General features: G+C 40.5%; 1 protein-coding gene across 14 annotated transcripts in view; it reads left to right on the forward strand.

The window, feature by feature from the left end:
* Positions 1-1,313: 1,313 nt before the first annotated feature.
* CADPS2 (calcium dependent secretion activator 2) overlaps positions 1,314-21,258 on the forward strand; it is a 519,662-nt gene continuing 499,717 nt past the window's right edge. For 3 of the 14 annotated variants that reach the window (XM_073238513.1, XM_073238515.1, XM_073238522.1), the window contains exon 1: positions 1,317-2,010. In XM_073238513.1, the coding sequence (XP_073094614.1) occupies positions 1,672-2,010 (339 nt within the window). In that variant the 5' untranslated portion in view covers positions 1,317-1,671. Of the gene's footprint in view, positions 2,011-21,258 lie in introns of all 14 variants that reach the window. The other 11 variants (XM_073238510.1, XM_073238511.1, XM_073238512.1 and 8 more) reach the window with 7 other exon arrangements.

The raw sequence follows: 21,258 nt of genomic DNA on the forward strand, positions 1-21,258 counted from the left end.
GAATAAGCTGGTCATTTATTGTTTACTTTGCTAAATATGAAGGTCTTTAATTTAAATACATCAGTTTTTCAGATTTCTTATTCCTTGGCAGTTGGAGATCTGCCAGCAGTTATGCCCTCAATGAACACCTTTTATCACTGTGGGTATCCATTAAGGATTGATAAACAGACAAGGCTTTCCAGGAGTAAATGCCTCCTTGTCTTTTTACCCTATCTAGGGAGAACTTCAGTAAACGCAGAAGGAAAGCCTCTCTCTTGTGTTCCTATCTGTGAAAGTGGTTTCAAAAAGCTAAAATTTGCTATTTGGCCACAAGGTAGATCAGCTCACAGCCGATAGTTTTATGTGCCCGATGATACTTCCCTCAGCTTCATTACCTCCCTGCCAGTTTGGCCACTGCACACTGCACCTTGGGTTGAATGCAGTTTTCCCTCGTTCCCCCTCCGCCCGGATTAAGAACACCAGAAAGACAATCACAAAAGAAACTCCTAGGTGGTTTCGACATTACCTTGGGACTGAGAAATGTGCGCCGATAAGACAGGCTTTGGGTGCAGCTACGAGACACCCACTTGAGGCCAGAATCAACAGTGACCAAGTGCTGTGTGCCCCAGAGCGCCGCCGACTCGGTCAAAAGCTAAACTGCTTAACACTGGGCGTGCGCTCAAATATTTGCTGAATATATGTCTACAACCTGTCTTGAGTAAACCGCATCCTAACTCAGAAAATAATCGAGCTCTGTGTGAGCTAAATCAGAATGCTATTTGGCAAATACAAAATCTATCTTGCTTGTGCGTCTATGGGAATAAAAACAGTTTAAAAAGAAAGCCTCGTGGTTTTTTTCCCTTCTTCTCAACAACGTTCCTCAGACTTGTAATTTGGATTCAAGCATGGGTGTTAAGCAGCAGCAGAACAGAATGAAAGACTTTTCAGTTTTTCCAACGTTATTTGGAGGTGAATAGGCTCCGGCCCTACTTTTTCGCCTACGGGTTCAAACGTGGGGACTAGTCTGGCTGCTCCCCTCAACTGTGCGGAGGGCAGGCGAATAGCTCTCCCACCTCCTTTTTGCCCACCCCTCAATCTTGAGGAGAAAAGAGGGTGGGTGGTGGGTCACAGCATTTCATGAAACCCTGGGTTGCGCGCACACAGAGCCATTATTCTCAGCTGCTCCCTACGTTTGCAAACCGAGCACCGCGGCACCCGGGCACCCAGGCCCGGCAGAGGCGGCGCCGCGCGCACGCGCACACCGCAGCCCCGCGCCCGCTCAACATTCCATTCCACGTGTTGCTTGTTGTAGGCGCCACAGGTTCCCCACCTGCGCCCAAGCGGCTGGGCCTCCGCCGGCCGGCGTGGGAGGACCGCGGGGTTGGCGGTCCCAGGACCCGCCGAGCTGTTCACGAGGCGTTTACGTTCACCCCCAACGCTAACTCCGCCTATTTAATCCCGGCGGCTCTCCCTCGCCCAGTCCTCCTCCCGGCTCCCGCCCGCCCCTTTCACCCTGGTGGTAGGAAACACTCCGGAATCTAACTCGACGTGTCCGGAAAGCTCTGGCCAGTTTCCCTTTCGTTCTGCGGCCGCTGCCGCCAGCCGCGCGGCTCCCTTCTACCCACGGGCGCAGTCGCCGGGGGGTGAGGCGCCCGGAGGCTGCGGGCTGAGCGGAGGGGCGCCCCGGGCACCATGCTGGACCCGTCTTCCAGCGAGGAGGAGTCGGACGAGGGACTGGAAGAGGAGAGCCGCGATGTGCTGGTGGCGGCCGGCGGCTCGCAGCGGGCACCCCTGGCCCCAGCTCGGGAAGGGCGGCGGGACGCCCCGGGGCGCGCGGGAGGCGGCGGCGCGGTCAGACCTGTGAGCCCGAGTCCCTCCGTGCTCAGCGAGGGGCGAGACGAGCCCGAACGCCAGCTGGACGAGGAGCAGGAGCGGAGGATCCGCCTGCAGCTCTATGTCTTCGTGGTGAGGTGTATCGCGTACCCCTTCAACGCCAAGCAGCCCACCGACATGGCCCGGAGGCAGCAGAAGGTGAGTTGCGTGCAGGACGGGGCGCCTGCTACCTCCACTTCTTCCTCCCCGGGTTTTCTCAGGGATTGCTCTGGGACGCCTGCCTGCTGTCCTTCTCAAAGCAGGCCACTATTTTTGTTAGTCTTTTAGGTAAAGGGAATCTTTGGGGTGAAGTGGGTGCTTTACCCCTTGGGTATCAGGTTGCAGCGGACGCGTCTCTCCAACGCAGGCTGAAGCTGTCAGCTTGGCGTCCGGGAGACAGAGACCCGCCGACTGCACCGGCCGTACGGTGGTAGCGCCCAGCGGGGTTAGTTTCTGGCCAGGTTAGACTATGGCTTTTATCAACTTTAATGTCTAACAGCGGTTGTGCGTTGCTGTCCACCTAGCCCCGTTCGACCAGGGCTTTGTCGTGAACCTGAATGTGTGGCTGGGTGAAACGGGGGGAATCTGAATACATTGTTAGCCGGAGAGAAATCTTTGCCACGATGAAGGGGTAGAAATAATTCCGTGATGCCCAAAAGTTCAACAAGTTCCCTGTACTGCTGTATAATTAAGGCATCAAATCCAAACGCTAGAGAAGGGATGCAGCTCTGCAGGGTGGCTGTGGGTTACTAGAAAGACCTAATGCACTACTGATGAAAAATGACTTGTGCACAACCACTTCATAACGAATGCTTTTTTTTTTCTCTCACCAAAGAGGTAAGGAGTTGATTTCAGGTGAGATGTCTTCTAACTTTAGTTTTAAACCAAGAGTCCCAGGGAACTCACATTCTGTAGCAGGCAAAAGTAATTAAATTGCCCACTTGGGTAAATGTTTTCTATGGAAACTCTAAGAACTCCTTAATAGAATGCTGAACCTAGAAGGTTCAGTAGAAATCTCACAGCTCCCTTAGTTTGGGACATGATCTAGAAACTCTGAGAGGTTGTAATTTGCTGAGGGTATACCTGCATGCACAGATGCTTACTGGTTTTCTGAAGTAGTAATTTCAACACATGATGCATTCTGTAGAAATTGGGAGATATTTTGAATTGGCTTTTGAAAAAAACAATATACCACAGAGTAAATGTGGTCTTCCAACTCTCATTTACCCAGCCTCTTAAAACAGGCCCAAATTAAGCAACTGTTTTGAATAATTCTCTGGGAGTGCTTATAGGATGATTTTCTATATAGCTGGTGGGTAATTGCACAGATTCTTCAAGTTACCTAATCCTCTAGGGAACTGAGTCAGAAACTGCCAGAGCTGGGAAGGACCTTGGGACCCTCTAGGCAGACCCCTCATTTTGAAGAGAGATGTCAGAGTAGCATTTCCTAATCCCAGACCAGTTGGCCCAATTGAAGCCACCATTCCCCAGGTCAGTTTTGAGAGCTTTCTGTACCACACCTAGGTGAGTACCATGCCCAATAGATACATTGAACTGTGTGTACGCACCTGTGACCTTCTTACTCTATAGGTTGAACAACTTTCAACTTTCATAGTCATTCTTAAGTCATGTGTAAGTAAAAACATGTTTTGTGACTTATAAAGCTGTGAATATCATCCAGTCTCCAGTTTGAGCGTTCCCATTGCACTTAAGCTTATTTTTAGTGTATTAAAGCATAAAAATGAGGGAAAAATTAAGGCTATTCCTGTCTGGATTATCCTTGAAGGAGCTTTTGCAAAAAGTCTCTGGTAGCTAACTTCAACTGTATGTGCATGTTGTATTTTGATAATGAAACAAACTTCCTTGATTGTTCAAGTAGTGCAGATTTCCTGGGATCCTCCTGCTTAAATAGAATGTTTGTTTCTCTAGAAATTATTTGAATTGGCAAACAGGTGCATCCACAATACTATTGAAACCATTGTTATCTTATCTGGGCGTTACCGAAAATAAATCCAAACGACAATAAAAGCAAAACACTGCATATGTTCTGGGAAAAAATATTTGAATGCTTGGAAATTTCAATTTTCTTAGTGTTGAGAGCATTGAGTTGTCAGATTAACTTTGTTGAATTAAGTTATGGGACTCCCCTCCCTTTAATAAAATTATGTCCCTTATTCAAACTTCTCCAAATGCCCCCCACTTTTGAAAAATATGCAGCTTGCTAAAGGGAGCTGGAGCAATGCTTGGCAGTCAGGTTTCCTTGGACAAAACAAAGTGGGAATTTAACTATATTCTTGTGAATTTGCATAAGCTAATACTCCAAAAACTTGAAGTCTTGAATTTTACAGTTGGGTAATATAAGAGAAGTAACAGGATAATTGCATATCCCTAATCTGTTGTATGTTTTTATCCTGTATCTTCCAGTAGTCTGACATCTAGTAAAAGGACTAAATAGCTTAAATTGTAATGTATATCACTGATTACTCACTTCTCCCAACTTTGAATTTTGAAACAGACTGAGATCTGAAAGGGTTTTCATTTTATAAGTAAAACAGACTGAAGCTCTCCATTTATAACTATTTCAGGTGAGCACGACTTAAAATGTTAATAATAATAGTTTTGGTCAGCCGGAACTCTATAATATGTTTACAGTCAGTGGTTACTTAATTTTTTAATTAAATTTAGTCAGATGAAGGAGCCAGCTATTTTTTAAAACTAGAGATAATGGAATTAAAGATTAAAGTGGTACCTAATAACTTTCCATATGACTCATATACCCATGTTCTTTGCATTTCTGTGTGCCTTGACACGGTAATCACACTAACCTGTGCCTTATTAAATCTTATAATCACTCCTGCAACTTTGCATAATTTTCCTTACTAATTCTAAGTGTGAGAAATGTACACAAATACTGTGAAATGATAGGTGGTGAGGAAGTAAGCTCCTTAAGTAACACTGATCAGGAAGAGAGCCTTGTGGGCAAATAGCATAGGGTGAAATAATGTACAGTGGGCTCTCGCCTACAGCTCACACCTGACTGTTATACTGCAATGAAATGGTCACTTTTTCTCTTTGGATGTGGTAGTTAATTTTTTTTCCTTCCCCGTGACTGCTTAGGTGATCACCAGCTCAGAGAAAGAGCCAATCTTTTAAAACCACGTACTTGTAAAGGCTGAGCATCACTTACCTTTGGCAAGGAGTCGCCGTGCCTTAGTGCTATGTTGCCGCATCCTGGGGCCTCAGGTACAACCGTGCCCTGCTGTATTCTCAGCACATTACTGTGTAAGAACTTGTCTCTCGGATGCAGGGAATGTCAGGTTTAGTCTGTGCTTCAAAGAATCAATGAGATACAGGATGGAGGAAAGGTAACATAAAGGCAAAGTAAGTCTTCTCTGAAAACTGTTCCTTAGTGTGTTGAGACCTCCAGGACTTAACCTACCCTTCTAAAAGTAAAAAAACAAAAACATGGTAATATCTGTTGGTGTAGAGCTAGTAACTTCAAAGTGACACTTGCCCCGGGCCCTTACCAAACCCGACAGGCAAGCAGAATAGAAACCCGTAGTGTGCCTTATGTTCTTGCTAGCAGGTTTCCAGCAGGTCTGGTGGTAACTGAAAAAAAGCACCCTCTTCGGGAGCGAGGATAATTGATCCTCTGTGCAGGTCAGGCTTTGGTACATTATGGTGCAAATACAGAAGGAATGGGTTATATCCTCTGCTGCTTTTAATAATAGGGAATACATTGCCCTGTAGGGAATGAGTTGGAAACCACATATTAAAGTAAAGCCTCAGACTGGACTTAAACATTATCTCCGGAAAATGCTTGTTGCTTGGATTCATCTAGCCCTCTACGGGGCATCTAGAGAGCACAGCACTTAATCTGGAATGTATTGTGCTAATGAGAACTCAAACTGATTAAGTGACATTGGCATTTGCTTTCTCTCAAAAATCAGCTGTAATTTTGATACGCGACTGCTTGTAAAGTGAAAACACTGTATTTGTTTCGCTATTCAGTGTTTTTAATGGAAACAGTTCTCATTTGTATACTCAGAAGATATTTAGCACAGTTTGTAAAGCCATTAAAGACCTTCAAAACCTAAGAAGGCCAATTGCCAGGTTATGAAGTAGGGATCTGAATGGAAAAGCCAACTGATGAGGCAGGCCTCTCGAATTACTGTGCCACTATGCATTTCAAATCAGACCCTCCTTTGGGAAGAAGAGGTGATTTGCAGCCATGCGTTATTGCTGTTCCAGTTTTCAGGCTAGAAAATAACTAATAGGGGCCATGTCATTGGAACACATGACACCTTCCCAAAGTTTTAAGAATATAATCAAGAAACCAAATTATGGAATTACCCCAAATCTATAACATTTCATTTTCTGACCACTGTGTTACCTACAGATTTAGATAGGATTGGCTTTAGAAGACCTGTGATTCTTAGCCTTAGCTGCACATTAGAATCACCCCGTGAGCTTTTAAAAATCCCAGTATCTGTGTTGTACCTAATTACCAATCTCTGGGTTGTCTTAAAACTTCTAGGTGATTCCAGTCCCAGTATCTGTGTTGTACCTAATTACCAATCTCTGGGTTGTCTTAAAACTTCTAGGTGATTCCAGTGTACAACCAAGGTTGAGATCTACTGTTTTAAAGGGAAGCTACAGAGCACTTACTGTCATATGGGCCAGGCGAAGGTATTTGCAGTAATGAGATTACTGAATGAACTGGTATTCCATAGTAAGGAAAAGGGAATAGGAATGCTTTAAGCAAAGAACAAAAAACACATCTATATAATATTCTAGACTTCGTTAATTCAATATAGTGGGAGGCTAGTGCATATTTAAAAGATATTTAGGTGGTATGCAGGAGGCGATTAAATTACATTAACAATTGTGTAATTTGTAAAACCACAGATCAGAACATGAGCAACAGAAAATATAGGATGCTGAGGGTAAGTCTGTGTGATGCTTTCCATTCCAAAATGAACTGGGAAGAAAGTAGTGAAATGTCAGAGATGGAGTTGACATGGAATAATGCCTAACTGAAAAATTGCATGAAGGTTGTTAGTACAAGGAATGTTTCTTCAGTATGTCCAGCAGTAATGCATACGGATCTTTCACAGAGTGAACTTTAGAAAGCATTTTAAGTGAAGTTGTTCAAATAATCTTATCTATATGTGTTTTGGTGTTTTTCTGTTTCCAAAATTCAAACAATAGGTGGGCAGTCAGCAAAGGCTCTCTTTCTCAAATTGGGAACATAGGTTAAATCGTTGGTTTGCATTTGGCAGCCTTTTAATAGAGCATTATTGCTAATCAGATTCTTGCATCTTTATCACACATAATCACTTTGCAAACTTCGAATGTTTTCATTTTATAATTTTCAAGGTAGTGATGAAGTTTTACAATAAAAATGTTATAGTTGGAAGAAAGGGTATGAACAATTTAAAAGCTATCTCTTTGCCACTCTGAGAGCTGAGATGTTTTAATTTGATCCTTTCTGATGATAAATGTGTGTGTATGGTCTAATATCCTCTTACCATTTTTCTGTTGAGAGTTTGGGTTTAGTTGCTGTGAATCTTTTACCAGTATGTTGAGGGTAGCCTTCTTTTGTGGGGGGTGTTTGTATTATTTGCCTTTCATTGATATTTTTTAGATATACTCATGATCTCTTAAGAACTTAATTTATGCTCTTGAACAACCGATTTTCCAGCTGGAATTAAAGTTCAAAGTAAGAAGTTGAACTTACTTATCCTCCCCCCACGCCCACCCCCCCTGCTGAATAGCAGTTTTTGCAACCTAAGTTTTGATCAAGGTCTACTTCTGTTAATAGGTTGTAAGGCCAAATTGCTCATATTCTTCCCTTCGTAAATTGTATCACTATTACGAGTTTAGCTGATGTTCGGAGAATGGGGTAGAGAATGAGACACGCAGAAATCCTCTTATTCATAAGCTGTTAAATAATTCATACACAGATTGTGTATGTTTCTAGGTTACTTATCTAATGAACGAATTCAGGGTTTTTCCTATTGCTAGTACCTCTAATTGTATGGTAAGCCTGTCATATATTTTAATATTTGATGGGTTAGTCCCATTTCTGTGTCAAAATTCCTTTCATCATTCTTTGCTCTCCCTTCCTTCACCCCCACCCCCACCTTTAAAAATATTGAACCAGGACAGCGTATTGGCTAGGAGGTCCCTCTGAGCTCCAGAGGGCCTGGGCTATTCATCGAATGAGCAAAAGGCATTTCATCTGTAACTCCATCTGGGTCCTGGCTTTTTCATTTGTAATTAGCCTTGTGGGGAAACAGTATTTTTTTACTATTCAGTCTCCTTCATAGTGTATTTTTTTCCATTAGTCAAGTCTTAAGTGTTTGTGATGTTTTGTAGTTTTCTTCATATAGACCCCTCGCATTTATAATCATGGTTGTTTTTAAATGTCTTATTTTTCTTGTGACTTTTCCTATGATCTTATGGGTAACTGCAAAACTCGTTATAGCAGGTCAAATACTGCATACTAATTAGCAATTACTGCCAGATCTTTCCAGATTTTTCTAGGTAAGCAGTTGAATCATTTGTTCATAGTGATAACTTGTCTTTGCCCATTCAGTAGCTCTGTCGCTTCTGCTATACACATCACTGTACTGGTAAGAATGTCCAAAAGTGTCTGTTGCCAGTATCTTGTCCCAGGCTGTGCTGAGGGTTTTTGTATGCCACAATTCTGCAACAGTGTAGTGTCAGTATTTTAGGATATGTATTCTCTTCATTAGGATACAAAATTATCAGGAATGGCCTCAACTGTTAACAAATTATGTTCATGTCACTTGAGATAATTGCCTGGTGTTGTATTGATGTGACAGATTACTGGGCTTCCTATTAACCTATATTTGCATTTCTAGGGTAATTTATCCTACATGATAGTGGCGGTTTTGGGTACACTTGATTTTGAGTTCCCTACACTTTGATTTTTATTCTTCTATTCATGATAGATCTATCTATTTGGGCTTAGTTTTCACAGGTTTGGTTTTAAAGAACAGTAGTGTTATGTGAGAAACATTTTAACTTTTTGCTCTAGAATATTTTTTTGCTATGTAAATATTTAATACTTGGTTTAACTTATGAAAGGATTTAACTTATGAAATTAATTACATCCAGAACCTATTTATTTTTTCCGTTTAGCCTATTAGATTTTCTTATTCCAGATTCAGATGTGATAATTGCATGATTTCAGGCAACTGACCATTTCTACATTTTTAGTTATATTAACATGGAGTTGGACATATTGTGCACTTGTTCTCTCAATCTTTTATGTTCATTTTAAGTTTTTCAGATTTTATTTTCCCTTTTAAAAAAATCCATCAAATATCCCAGATATCCTGGTTTTTATAAATGCACATGTTAACTTTATAAATTCTATTTATAAATCAATAGTCTGTTTTTCCTTAGGTTTTTTTTTTTTATTTTAAGAGGTTAGGGAAGCAGTTCCCTCATCTGTCTTATTAGGATGATTATTTTATAATAAAAAGATATAAAGCTATGAGTTTACCTCTAGATACAGTTTGATATCAGTCTGTTACATTATGAAACATTATTTTTTGCTAAATCTGTTCAGATTTTATTTTTCCCTCGAATCAATTATTTACATAGTTATTCAAAGGAGTTTTCAGAATTTTCAAGTGAAGTGTTTTCAGTAATTTTATCATGTTGTGACAGTGGTTCACAAAACTTCTTTCATTGTGTAGTTAGTATTAAGTTTTACATCACAAATTATTCTGACTTCAGGATTAAAAGGTATCTAATTACCATTATAATATCTTATTTTTGTCCTCTTAATGACTAAATTATCTGACTATAGTTATATGTACTTAATTTTGCATTTCTAAAAGTATTCATAAGTATTGATGCCAGGTTCATAATATTCTGGAGATTCATCAGTACATATTTAAAATCAGTGAAAAGTAACTCCCTTTGATTCTGTGTGTTTGTGTGTGTGGGCACATGGTGCATAAGTTTTCTACTTTATCCAATTTTAACGTTGAAACTACTAGGGAAGTTTATCAGATAGGTCCATAACATACCCATATATTCACTTATACGTACCAGCATATGTACACATTTGCACATGTATATGTGTGTATACACATATTTGGGGCTTATTCTATGTTGAGGAAAGTCATCTAATTTTTACCTAGTCTTTGCTTTTACAAGAGTGGGAAACTTTATTAGTCATTGCCAACATGTTTGATCTTATTTTCCATTTTGTTTAGTGTCTTCTGCTTTGTTTGCTTTTTGTTTATCTTCTCTGTATGGCATTTCAGCTCTCCCATCACGGAGCCAGGGCCAAGCAGAGTGACATGATGTAAATCTTCCTTTACCTTCCTCATGGTTCTGATGACCGTATTGATTTAGTGGGTGAGCCAATGTGATTTAAGAAGCTGTGTCTCTAGTTTTCTTCAAGAATTAGGAAGTTAGCAGACATGCCTCTGGAAGGGGGTTTAGTTTTCTTTTAGTCTGCAATATTACCTTTTAAAATATTCTTAGGAATCTGCAGGAAAATTGTGCCATGAAACCTGTATTCTTACTACTTTAGCAAATTTAGGGAAATACATTCCAAATTTTAAAAAGATGAGACTCTTATTTTAATTTGGTTCTTTAGAAAAATATGTGAAACTCAAAATGCTGCTTTAGTCAAAAACACTTATAAAGCGGTATCATCAGGAACAATCCTGAAATACAAAATGAACATTGCCTACATTTATGTACCTTTGGTTTTCTTAACCAGCAAGATCGAATATATCCTTGAATATTGGTAAGTAGGGAGATGGAGATAAAGCATTTCTTGTTCTCCCCCCCCACCACCCAGCTTCAACTAAGGCCACTCTTATTTTACATGTTGAAAGGACACACCTAAAATGACAGGGAGGCCACAATGTCCAAGCAATTGTGAAAAATTAAAGGGTGATGCATTGTTCAATTTCATAAGAATTTCCATAGAGTTTGAGCACTACATCCTGGACTCCTAGGCTTTGGACGTTATTTTTCCCTTTATATTCCTTAATATTTCAGAAGTGATGAAGTGTGTGTGTGCACATGCATATGCCTGGGCACAGGAAGGGGGAAATGTACAATTTAATCCAGCATAGGTCTTGCCAGAAGCTGGAATCTAATAGGTGAGATGTAAAAGTTGTGGTTCTTCAAAGAAGTGGAGAGCAAAAGGACAAATTTTTGGTAGTTGGGAGAAATTTGGGTATAAGAGGTAAACTTGAGAATTGTGATGTGGACTACAACTGGGGCAGTAGCTGAGCATGATGTGGTGGAAGGAAAGGATCCAACAAGGAGAAGGTCTTAACTGCTTACAAGTTTGAAAATGTCATCAGTAACAGTGATGTTTGTGATATTTGTGTTACCAGTGCAGGATGTTTATCAGCCATGTCCTATTCTGTCATATTCTGATTTTTATGGATATATACAAAAACTATTTAGCTTTATTTTAAAATAAAAAAGTATTGACACCAATCAGTTAAACATTGCCTAACTTAAACTCAGGCCTCTGCATTTTATAAAAGTCGGTATAGTTTATTCTTCTAGACCAGCTATGCTAAAGCACTTCCATACTGAGTTACTTTTTTGTTTAACTTTCTCAATTACTATATTCCAGGTAGGATATAAATATTTCTGACAATATCTGGGCAGACAGCATAACCTAGCAGTAAATTTCATTTGTGCATAGCAAAATGGTTGTTTTCATTTAAAATTAAAGGGGTGGGGGCTTATGAGTGCAGCACATGGGATGTTGTGTCTGATTAGGTTGGAGAATCACTGTACCAAAGGATTAGGCTTTCTTAATTTCATCAACTTTGAATGGAGAGAGACTGGGTGGTAAAAGTGTTGTTGCTTTTCTTTATGGTGAAATAGCTCCTTGCAGTCATCTTGTCTTTATTAGCATACTTACAAATCTTAGAATGTTCTATTTGGATGAATTTTCTAATCATACTCTTCAGATTGTTAAGAAAGTGTTTTCTCCTGCATTGGCTTTACTTTAGGTACACAGACTTACAAGAATCAAAATGCACTGTAATGGTATATTTATGTGTACAATTAAAATAGTCCCTATTTTATGTTTTAATTTCCTATATGCCTTAGTAGTTCTGTCTTTCACTCCTGTATATTCATGGAGCTATTACCTGGAATGAGGTCCATAGACTCTAAAATGATCTTGATATGAAATTTAAACATCCAAAGAGAAGAATTTCAGGAGACTTGTTCAGTCAGCATTGTTTTTGCCTACAGGCATTAACCAGTTACTGTAAACATTAATTAAGGTGAAAAATTAAAAGGTTCTTATCCAATTACGCAACTCTTCACCATCTGTATATGACTCCCTTGTTCAGTCGATCATTTATAAACTTGAGTCCTTAGGCATATTTTTCTTTAGTGTAAAATAATACAAACTTTCAATTAACCCAAACCCAGTTAAATTGAATATTTTAAGCAGTTCTTTTGAGCAAACCAAAGGGAGGGAGTAGTGAGGAGAATCAGGAGTATATTCTGAAAAACAACTTGTGAAGTATGTGCTAAAGTCAGGGAGAGACCTCAGCTCCATTAGTGACTTTGGCAGGAGTCACTCTATTCCTTTCATAGCACATGGCCCTCAGGTCCTGCTCCCTCACCGCATCAACAGGTAATGCTTCAGTTGGTGGTCCCACAGTGTGTGGTTTTCCCCAAGAGCCAAGTGCGTGGCGATGAGAACATTTTTTATGAAGCAACTTTTTATTCTCATTAAAGACTGTTCTCTTGAGCATATTTGCTTAACTGCTGTGATTTTTACTTGGGCTTTGTCTCACCAGGGACATCACTAGGCTCCCAATGTTTTCATTCATTTCAGAATTATATATTGCTGCTCAGAAGCATCACATCAGAATAGTCTCAATATCTTTACAAAAATATATATAGCTCAAAATGTCAACTATACATAATCCTGAAATATTAATGTTTACTAGGTCCTGGGATGTCCTTCAGAGCATAAAGGTTGAAAAGGAATGAAACACATAAAGTCTTTTTAAAAGAAATGAGTAGGAATTAAGTGACATTAAGTCCTAGAAGTTTCTATTTCTGTATTTGCTCAGAGTGTAAGCAATCTGTCTAAGGTCATTCAATTTGTAAATGGTGAGTTAGAATTCAAACTCCCTTCTCTTCCAAACCCTTGGCATCTTTACTTCAGGTGTTTCCCAAGGTTGTCTCTGTCTTTCAAAATAGAACTACTTTGTTTCTGGTATAAGAGCTCTTATTTAACATGGTTAGATGCACAAGTCAGAAGTACATGGTATAGAAACATGTGCCATGAAAGCATTACTACGTACGGTTAACTCCTGACATTAGGTGACTCGAGTATTTTTGTGGTCTTACAACAGCTTTATCAAGGGAGTTAGTTAGGGATAGTATGGGTAACTGAATAGGAATCTTAAAATGTCAGGACCTCATAATTGGAATTCTGAATCCTCATAAACTGTAAGTCTGTTAAGGTTCTTGATTTCAAGTGCCTGCCCCTGGGGCCCCTGTCCTCAAGTGCTTCCTTTGCCCTTCCCCAAAGCAACAGTGAATCTGGTTAGGAGATGTGGCATCATATAATAAACGGGTCAACTGTAGTTTCTCTTTTACTTCAGTTTTTAACTGTTTGGTTTTTTATAAATCTCCATATGTTTTTCTAAGTATAGAAGTATTGTGTATAGTAAAGTCCAGAAACATCCAGAAAAATCAAGGGGAAAATACTTAGAACCTGACCAGAGGTAATGGCAGTGAGTGCTGAGCAATTTATCTTTATTGTTTCCACGCCTATTTTCCTGTTGATCCTGCAACAAACAATTTTCTAGACTTCTTTTCCAGGTAGCATTATACCCTGAGTATTTTTCTATTCAAAAAAGCTCTTCCTAATACTTTAATGGCTGTGTACTCTTTCCTCATATATACCCTAATTAACCTTTAAGCCATGAAGACCATCTGAGTGTATCTTATTAGGGGTGAGGGATGGATTTCACAGTATTTCTAGACTGGGAGTAAGTTAAAGAATATGCATGTTTAGACTTGTAATAGATATTGAACAATTCTTTAATGATATATACACATACTGAGGTAGGAAGCCCAGAAAAAGGACGAAGTTTTTTTTTTAACCCAGAAAGGGAGGGGGGCTTTCCAGCGTTGTGGCATTGTTAGGGTATGGTACAGAAGCGCCTGCCATATCTCATCCTCCCTCTAAACAATTAACCACCAGATAAGGAAAAGCTGTTTTCCTTTAACCTCATAGTAAAGGTATAAAAGACATGACCCCTCTGTGTTCAGGGCTCAGCCTTTGGTTTGTGAATCTGCTGAGCCAGTGCCGGCACTAATAAACTCTGCCTCTCGCCAAACGTCTTGGTGTCCCAACTCCTTGTTTGTAATTCCCTTGGTTCCTGCAACAGTACTGTGGTATATGCACAAATGATATATTCATGAACTATGAGTAGTTTGTAAGAATCTGCCCTTACTGCATCCTTGTGAACTTTGACTGTTAGATGTCTTTGTAAGATTGGTTTATTTTAACAGACACATATTTCTTACTATGATCCATGAAGAGTTTTAGAGACCTTTGTATAGTTGATTAGCACAAATGGTATCTTATTTTACTACTTAAAAAATGTTAGTTAAAATGCTCACTTCGCACATTTTTTTTCCCCACCCTTGTGAAGGCGCTTGTGAGGTAAGCTGGTAGCTAAGAATTCATGTCGGTGTGTCTGGAAAGCCTAAGGAGAGGTTTGTGCCTGGAAGACTGGTGCAGGAATTTGATGTCATTGCAGTAGTTCAGGAAAGAGCATAAGTGAAGGTGGTAAAGCCGGATCAGGTGGAGAATCAAGAGAAGGACTGTAAGATGTTTAAGAAACAGAAGGAGAAGCAAATGGGCCGATAGGAATGAGGAGGACTTGAAGGTTATTCTTGGGCCCTTGCTGGGGCAGCTTGTGGAATGAGGAGCCACCACCCAGGCGGGCAGCGCAAGGGGAAATGAACAGTGTTGGCTCTGGTGGAAAGCCTGTCCGGCTGCTGAGCCTCAGTTACCTCCCTTTACAAGAGCACCGCGGTGGGAGCGGAGGCTCAGCGATGCCCTCACAAGGCTGCCTGACACCCCGCTCTTGCTCCTTACGCCTGAGGGTGAGGCTCCAGCCTCTGTGGGTGCCACTCCCTGTGGGTGAGCTGTTCTGGGCAGAAGCAAAGGAGGAGCCACGGGCTCTGCCGTGGAGAGAATTCTGGAGAGTGGGTTTCCTCCACACCTGGACTTCTCTCTGTGCCTTACTTACTGGTAAACCGTGGCTTTAAGGAAGGCTGAGAAATTAGTTTTTTCTTACCAGCCTATGTACGAGAAGAAAGCAGAGGAGCTGGAATTTAGACTGGGAGTTAAGTCAGAGAGGGCAGAAGACAAACTAAATTTTGGCCTTGTTTGTGGAGACTCTGTGCAGTGGAGAATAGTTCATAGATCTCTGAAGATGGCATGTTTTGAACGATGTAGAGGCAAGTCTGCGTTTGCTTCACCTTAAGTCTTATTAAAGGTAATGGACTTCACTTTTTTTTTTTTTTTTTTTTTTTAGGTTTTCCCGTTTTCGTGGTTGGTTTCCTAAATTCCATTTTTTAGGATTCATGTCTGTTGGTTGTATCAGGACCACATTGTATACCTTCCAGCCCCAAGGCCAGTCCTCTGTGACACTGCATCATTTTGGTCTAGTTTGCTGTTAATTACCCTCAGTTCGTGTGGTTATGCTTATAATGTCAATGGGAGGGTCCTTCATCCATGTTTGGAATTTGAATTCCACTCTGCGGTTTCAGAGATGACAGTACGTCATTTTTCAACCCTTCTGTTTACCTTCCGGCATCTCAGGGGATTGGATTGCTGTTAGGACTGAATAAACCAATGACTCCCAGTGACTGATCCCTTCCTGTCTCTCTCACAGACTTTAATGGAGGACCTAGCTTCCAGGCAGAGTAGTGCTAAGGAAGTGATCCCTTCAGGAAATTGGCAGCCCCTTTCTCTAGGGTAGCGCCTGTTTTCTCATTACTGTTCCTTTTCTGTCCTGACGACAGCAGATGGGAACCAAAGTCCCACTTTAAAAGCTTTCAGACTCCTCTGAAAACTACTTCCTCTCCAGGAAGAAAGGCTTTTAAGTAATTCAAGGCTCTTTGTAAGTTATATTTGTGTGAGTTATATTTTCATATCTAACAAGTCAGTAAACATCTCATTTTTTTTTTTAGGTCTTACGCAGATATAGTGAAGCCTCTTTCTACTGTGCTCTTCAAGGACATCATCCTTTCTGAAGTAAACTTAGGGGTGACTAACAGTTGTAGTTCTGAAGTGGTATTTTCTCACCAGTGAAGGTCCTGTCTTCCCTGGCTTTCTCTTTATACCACTTATACAACACAATATAACCTTGTGTTTTTCTACAGAGCCTGTTGCTCTCAGTACATACTTGAAGCTAAATTTTAATAATTTTGATGCATACTATGTATCTGCAGTAAGCGTTAGTGTCGAGGTTGCCCAGGGAAGGCTCACAGTTGTGCATGTCCTTGTTCCAGCACAGCTGAGCGGCGTGATGTGGGGTGATGTTTGGTGATGTGTTCTTTTGGTGATCTGTAGCAAATGTGGGTGGCATCTTTGTCTTGATACCTTTAATGGCTCTAGTGTTCTCTTCATTGACATCTCCAAGCATGTACTTCCTCCTCTCTTTTAAGCTACATACTGTGCGTACAGGGCAGGTAACAGCAAGACCCTCCTCTCTGGCAGCTCTTAGGACGCTGCCGCAGGAATGCCTGGAGCCTTATCGTGTAGACTGATAATGGCAGGCTGCCCGGAAGGACTGGGATGGGGTTCTCTACTCTAGTCATATGTTGTCAGGAGCCTCTGGCTTTCTGCCTTGGGCTCCAGAGAGTGTTTGGGAAGCACCGTAGTGCCCCTCCACCTCTTCCCTTTCTCTTCTCCCATCTCCTGTACAACCCCTCCAGCCTGATATCTCTGGGAAGGACTTGATAAGCCTAGTGTGGATCATATAAAATGATATATGCATACCTTACAGATTTTAATTGAACACAACATATAAAGTATGCTTATTTGTATCTTTTGATGTAGGAGCGTATTGCTCAGGATCTAGTCAGAAAATTATGAAGTGGCTTAATGGAATTTAATATAGGGAGATAATTTCAAAGTTATTAGAAAAGCTAAAAGAGCAAATATGAGCCTGTAATGCAAGGCAGAGGTTACCAACTGCAGGAAACTGCTGCCATCCTTTTGGGCTTGAAGGAGAAAGGGAGGAGCTGTTACCAGAGCCAGGGCTTGATGCTGCCTGGTGGTAGCCGAAATGGAGCCGAGGAACCCCCTGCTGAGAGCAGGACTCAGGATCCAGGCCGCCCAGTGGTTACCGGAACAGCGGAGGGGGGTGCCCACGGGGAGCTGGAGCAGTGGGGGTGAGGGTGCCCCTGGGGAGCCGGAACGGTGGAGATGTGCATCTCCTGCTGCTCCCGCCTTGCTTTTTATGCTTCAGCTAAATGTACCATCTTGCCGTTTGTGGAACATGCTGGTATATTTTTACTTCTGTTCCCTGTACCTGATGCCATTTCCTTCAGGTTTTCCTCCCTTTCTCTTTGATCTTTGTTCAACTCAGGGAAGCTTTTCCTGACTTCCCTTTTGAAAACACAAATTCAACTGAGAAAACTTAAAGATCTAATTGGCCTTATTAAAAGGATTTATGAATTGCGTAGTCCATCTAGCAAAATAGCAAGGAGCTCTGTTGAGCTGCAGAAATGGAAAGGTTTTTAAAGATGGAAAAGAAATCATTAGCAAACAAAGTGTTTTATGAAAGAATCCCATACTAAGAGGAAATGGAAGGGATCCTGTAGTAAATTTCTCAGTGCTAAGCAGGAAATTTCAGGCTAACTTGCTAAAGGTTACATTCCTTTAACAGGGGTGGGACTGCAGTTTAGACATTAAATTTTGTTTTGCTGATTTGGGGCCCTTAACATAAGTGACTCCATTTTAGGCCTGTGGCTTTCCTGTTAACACTGTTTAAAATGCCCCTTCCTTTTACTCATTCACAAACTTCATACTTTCCCTTCCTGTCATAATTTTTCCTGTTGCAGTGATCACCTCCTAATATACTATGTAACATCTTCATTATCCATTCTACCTTTTCTCTTTCGGTAAATAAGTTCCCTGAGGGCAGGGAATCTTTTGTCAGTTTATAGAATATTTGGCACATGCTCTTGTTGAATGAATGGCTGGAGACTCTTCTAGATATTCAAGATTTTTCTCCTTATCTTTCCAGTTATATTTACCAACCTTAAATGTGTCTTTCCAAAGTGTTTAACCTAGTTTTTCATTGGAAAAAACTGCTTTTTCCCTCAGATTTAAGTAGTAAGGACTTACGGATTTGAACTACAGTTCTGACATTTGTTTGATAGCAGACAACTACTTGTGTTTCAGCTTCCTTGTCTGAAACATGGAGGTGGTACTAGTCCCTTGTTACATTTCAGTCTATACAGTGAGGGCTTCCTACATGCTGAGGTTTACCTGCACCCCCCAGGTCTCTGCTGTGGAGCATAACTGATAGCCCAGCTGCTGCTCCTTTGCTTCCATCTGCACTAGGAGGTTGGTTTGTACAGGCTTTTTCTAGCCAGTGATTGGGCACAGAAGGGATAGTTAAGCAGGCCCATTCCTCTGAGTTATGGGACTGCACTAGCAGGTGACTTTAGCCCCTGGACTCCCCACCAGCCTAGTTGAATTTTTCTTAGACCTTTGCTGTAAGTGCAACCCTCCTTCCCTCTTTCCTTGCATGAGGATGTTCTCTGTCTTCTCCTGCTTTCTACTTATGGACTGAATGTCTGAATGTGTCTCCCCCCAACACCCCAATCCTTATGTTGGAATCAAAGCCCCAGGGTAATAATGATAAGGCCTTTGAGAGGTAATTAGGTCATGAGGGTGGCACCCTCATGAATGGGATTAGTGCCCTTATAAAAAGGACCCCAGAGAGCTCTTACCTCTCTCTCTGCTATGTGACAGAATAGCAAGACACTGACATGGGCTCTCACCAGACACCGAATGTGCACCTTGATCTTGGACCTCTCAGCTTCCAGGACCATCAGAAATGTTTGTCATCCAGTCTATGGTACATTTTTTTATAGCAGCCTGAATGGTCTTAGATACTGCCTCAGTATGTCCTTTGCATGTCTAAGCTTATTTTAGTGTCTTTCTTGGTGGACCCAAACTAAGGTGCATGATACTTAAACAGTTACTCATGTCAGTTTGCTTGTGTGTTACAAGTTGAGATATACAGCTGTCTCATTGTAGACATACCACTTGTCCTAGTGAGAGCAGAAGTGCCTGGTGGCCAGTGAGAAGTCACTAGCTACAATATGCCCTTAAAGTAAGAATGTTGCCAGGGTGAAAGAGCATCTGATAAACCTGAACATCTTAACTGGCTATTGTTTGAGCTTCTGATATTAATAGCTTTTTGAATTGAAAGGTCCTTAATGAAAGAATCACATGCTGCTTTTACATCTGCCATAGCAGCTACCTACATTAGTAAACCTATAAATGCTTAATAAAAATTTGTTAAATGAGGTAGACATTCCATAATTGGTAGCCAATTTGGGAAGTGTGAGTAGGTGCTAATGATGAGGCTGGTGGCTGGGGAGGGTGGAGATTGAGGATCTCTATAGAGTTCATGAATCTGAGATTTTACCAAGGACTTCACTGGAAATCTATAGCAATGGCATTTCCAATGTCCTGAATATAAATAGTCAAGCTGTCAATTCATCTGTGTTGTTAAATACATTTTAAAAGTGCAAATTAAACTTGTTTTAGATGACGTCCATTGAAGTATAATAGACATACTCCTGTTTCAGGGAACATCCATAATCATTTGACATTTTTATATGTTAAAGATGATCCCCCTAAGTCTAGTTACCATCTGTCATTGTACAAAGTTATTACAGTATTGACTGTATTTCCTGTGCTGTAATTACATTCCCATGATTTATTTCATAATTGAATGTTTGTTCTTCTTAATCCCCTTGATCTATTTCACACTCTCACCCCTAGTCTGGTAACCAACAGTTTGTTTCCAAGTCTGTTTTGTTTGATCATTTGTTTTTAGATTACACATGTAAGTGAAAACATATGGTATTTGTCTTTAACATTTTTTACTTAGCATAATATTCTTTAGGTCCATCTGTGTTGCAAATAGATTTCCTTTATGTAACAGTCCATTTTATACATACATCCCGCCATTTTCATCTATTGATGGACACTTAGGTCGCTTCCATATCTTGGTTATTGTAAATAATTTTGCAGTGAACATAGGGGTGTATGTATCTCTTCAAATTGGTGTTTTCATTTTCATGGGATAAATAGCCAGAAGTGGAATTGGACCATATGGTAGTTCTATATTTAGTTGAGAAACCCCCATACGGTTTTCCATAGTGGCTGCACCAATTAGATTCCTGACAACAGTGTACGAGGGTTCCCCTTTCCTCCACATCATTGCCAACAAGTTATCTTTTGTCTTTTTGGTAGTCAATCTGAAAAGTGTGAAGTGATATTTCATTTGGTTTTGATTTGCGTTTCCCTGATGATTAGAGATGTTCAGCATCTTTTTGTGTGCCTGTTGGCCATCTGTATGTTTTCTTTGGAAAAATGTCTGTTCAGGTCCTCTACCCAGCTTTAATTGGGTTTTGTTTTTTTCATATTAAGTTGTGGAAGTTCTTTATATATCTTTTCCCATTCAGTAGGTTGCCTCTAGTTGTTGTCAGTTTCCTTCTCTGTGTAATAGCCTTTTAGTATGATTTATTCCGATTTGCTTTTAGCTTTTGTTGCCCTGAGTAAGGAGATAGGTCCCCAGAAAACTATTACTAAGACTGATGTTGAATTTTAGGAGTTTTATATGGTTTCTTTTAGGAGTTTTATATGGTTTTTGTTATAGATGATTTTGACTAGGCAGATTGAATGTAGTGAATAAATAAGTTTTCCCCAGATACTTGACAGATTGAGGAGAACTTCAGAATGCACTAACATTCCTTGTAAATACAGCTTTCAACATCTTGGTAAACACGAATAGTGTTTATGAAAGATAATGGTCAACTAACATGCTCACTAATGACTGACAGAAATGTGAATTTGAGTTGTCTCTAGATAGCTCAGACTAAGTTTAGACTGAATTTATGTCTTAGCTTTCAAATAAAAACTGTTAGATGCAGAAAGCTGAAAGATTTTGTAATTACTTGCTAACCTGCTTGGGACTTAGGAAAGCAGGTTCTATGCTCTTGCATTGAAACTCTTAATAGAACATGAAAAGCTGTTCCAAGATGCTTTAGAAGCTTTTTTTTTTCCCCCTTGTGAAGCCTTCAGAA

Source organism: Manis javanica, chromosome 6 (assembly GCF_040802235.1).
Source record: "Manis javanica isolate MJ-LG chromosome 6, MJ_LKY, whole genome shotgun sequence".
In the NCBI taxonomy this organism is placed as follows: domain Eukaryota; kingdom Metazoa; phylum Chordata; class Mammalia; order Pholidota; family Manidae; genus Manis; species Manis javanica.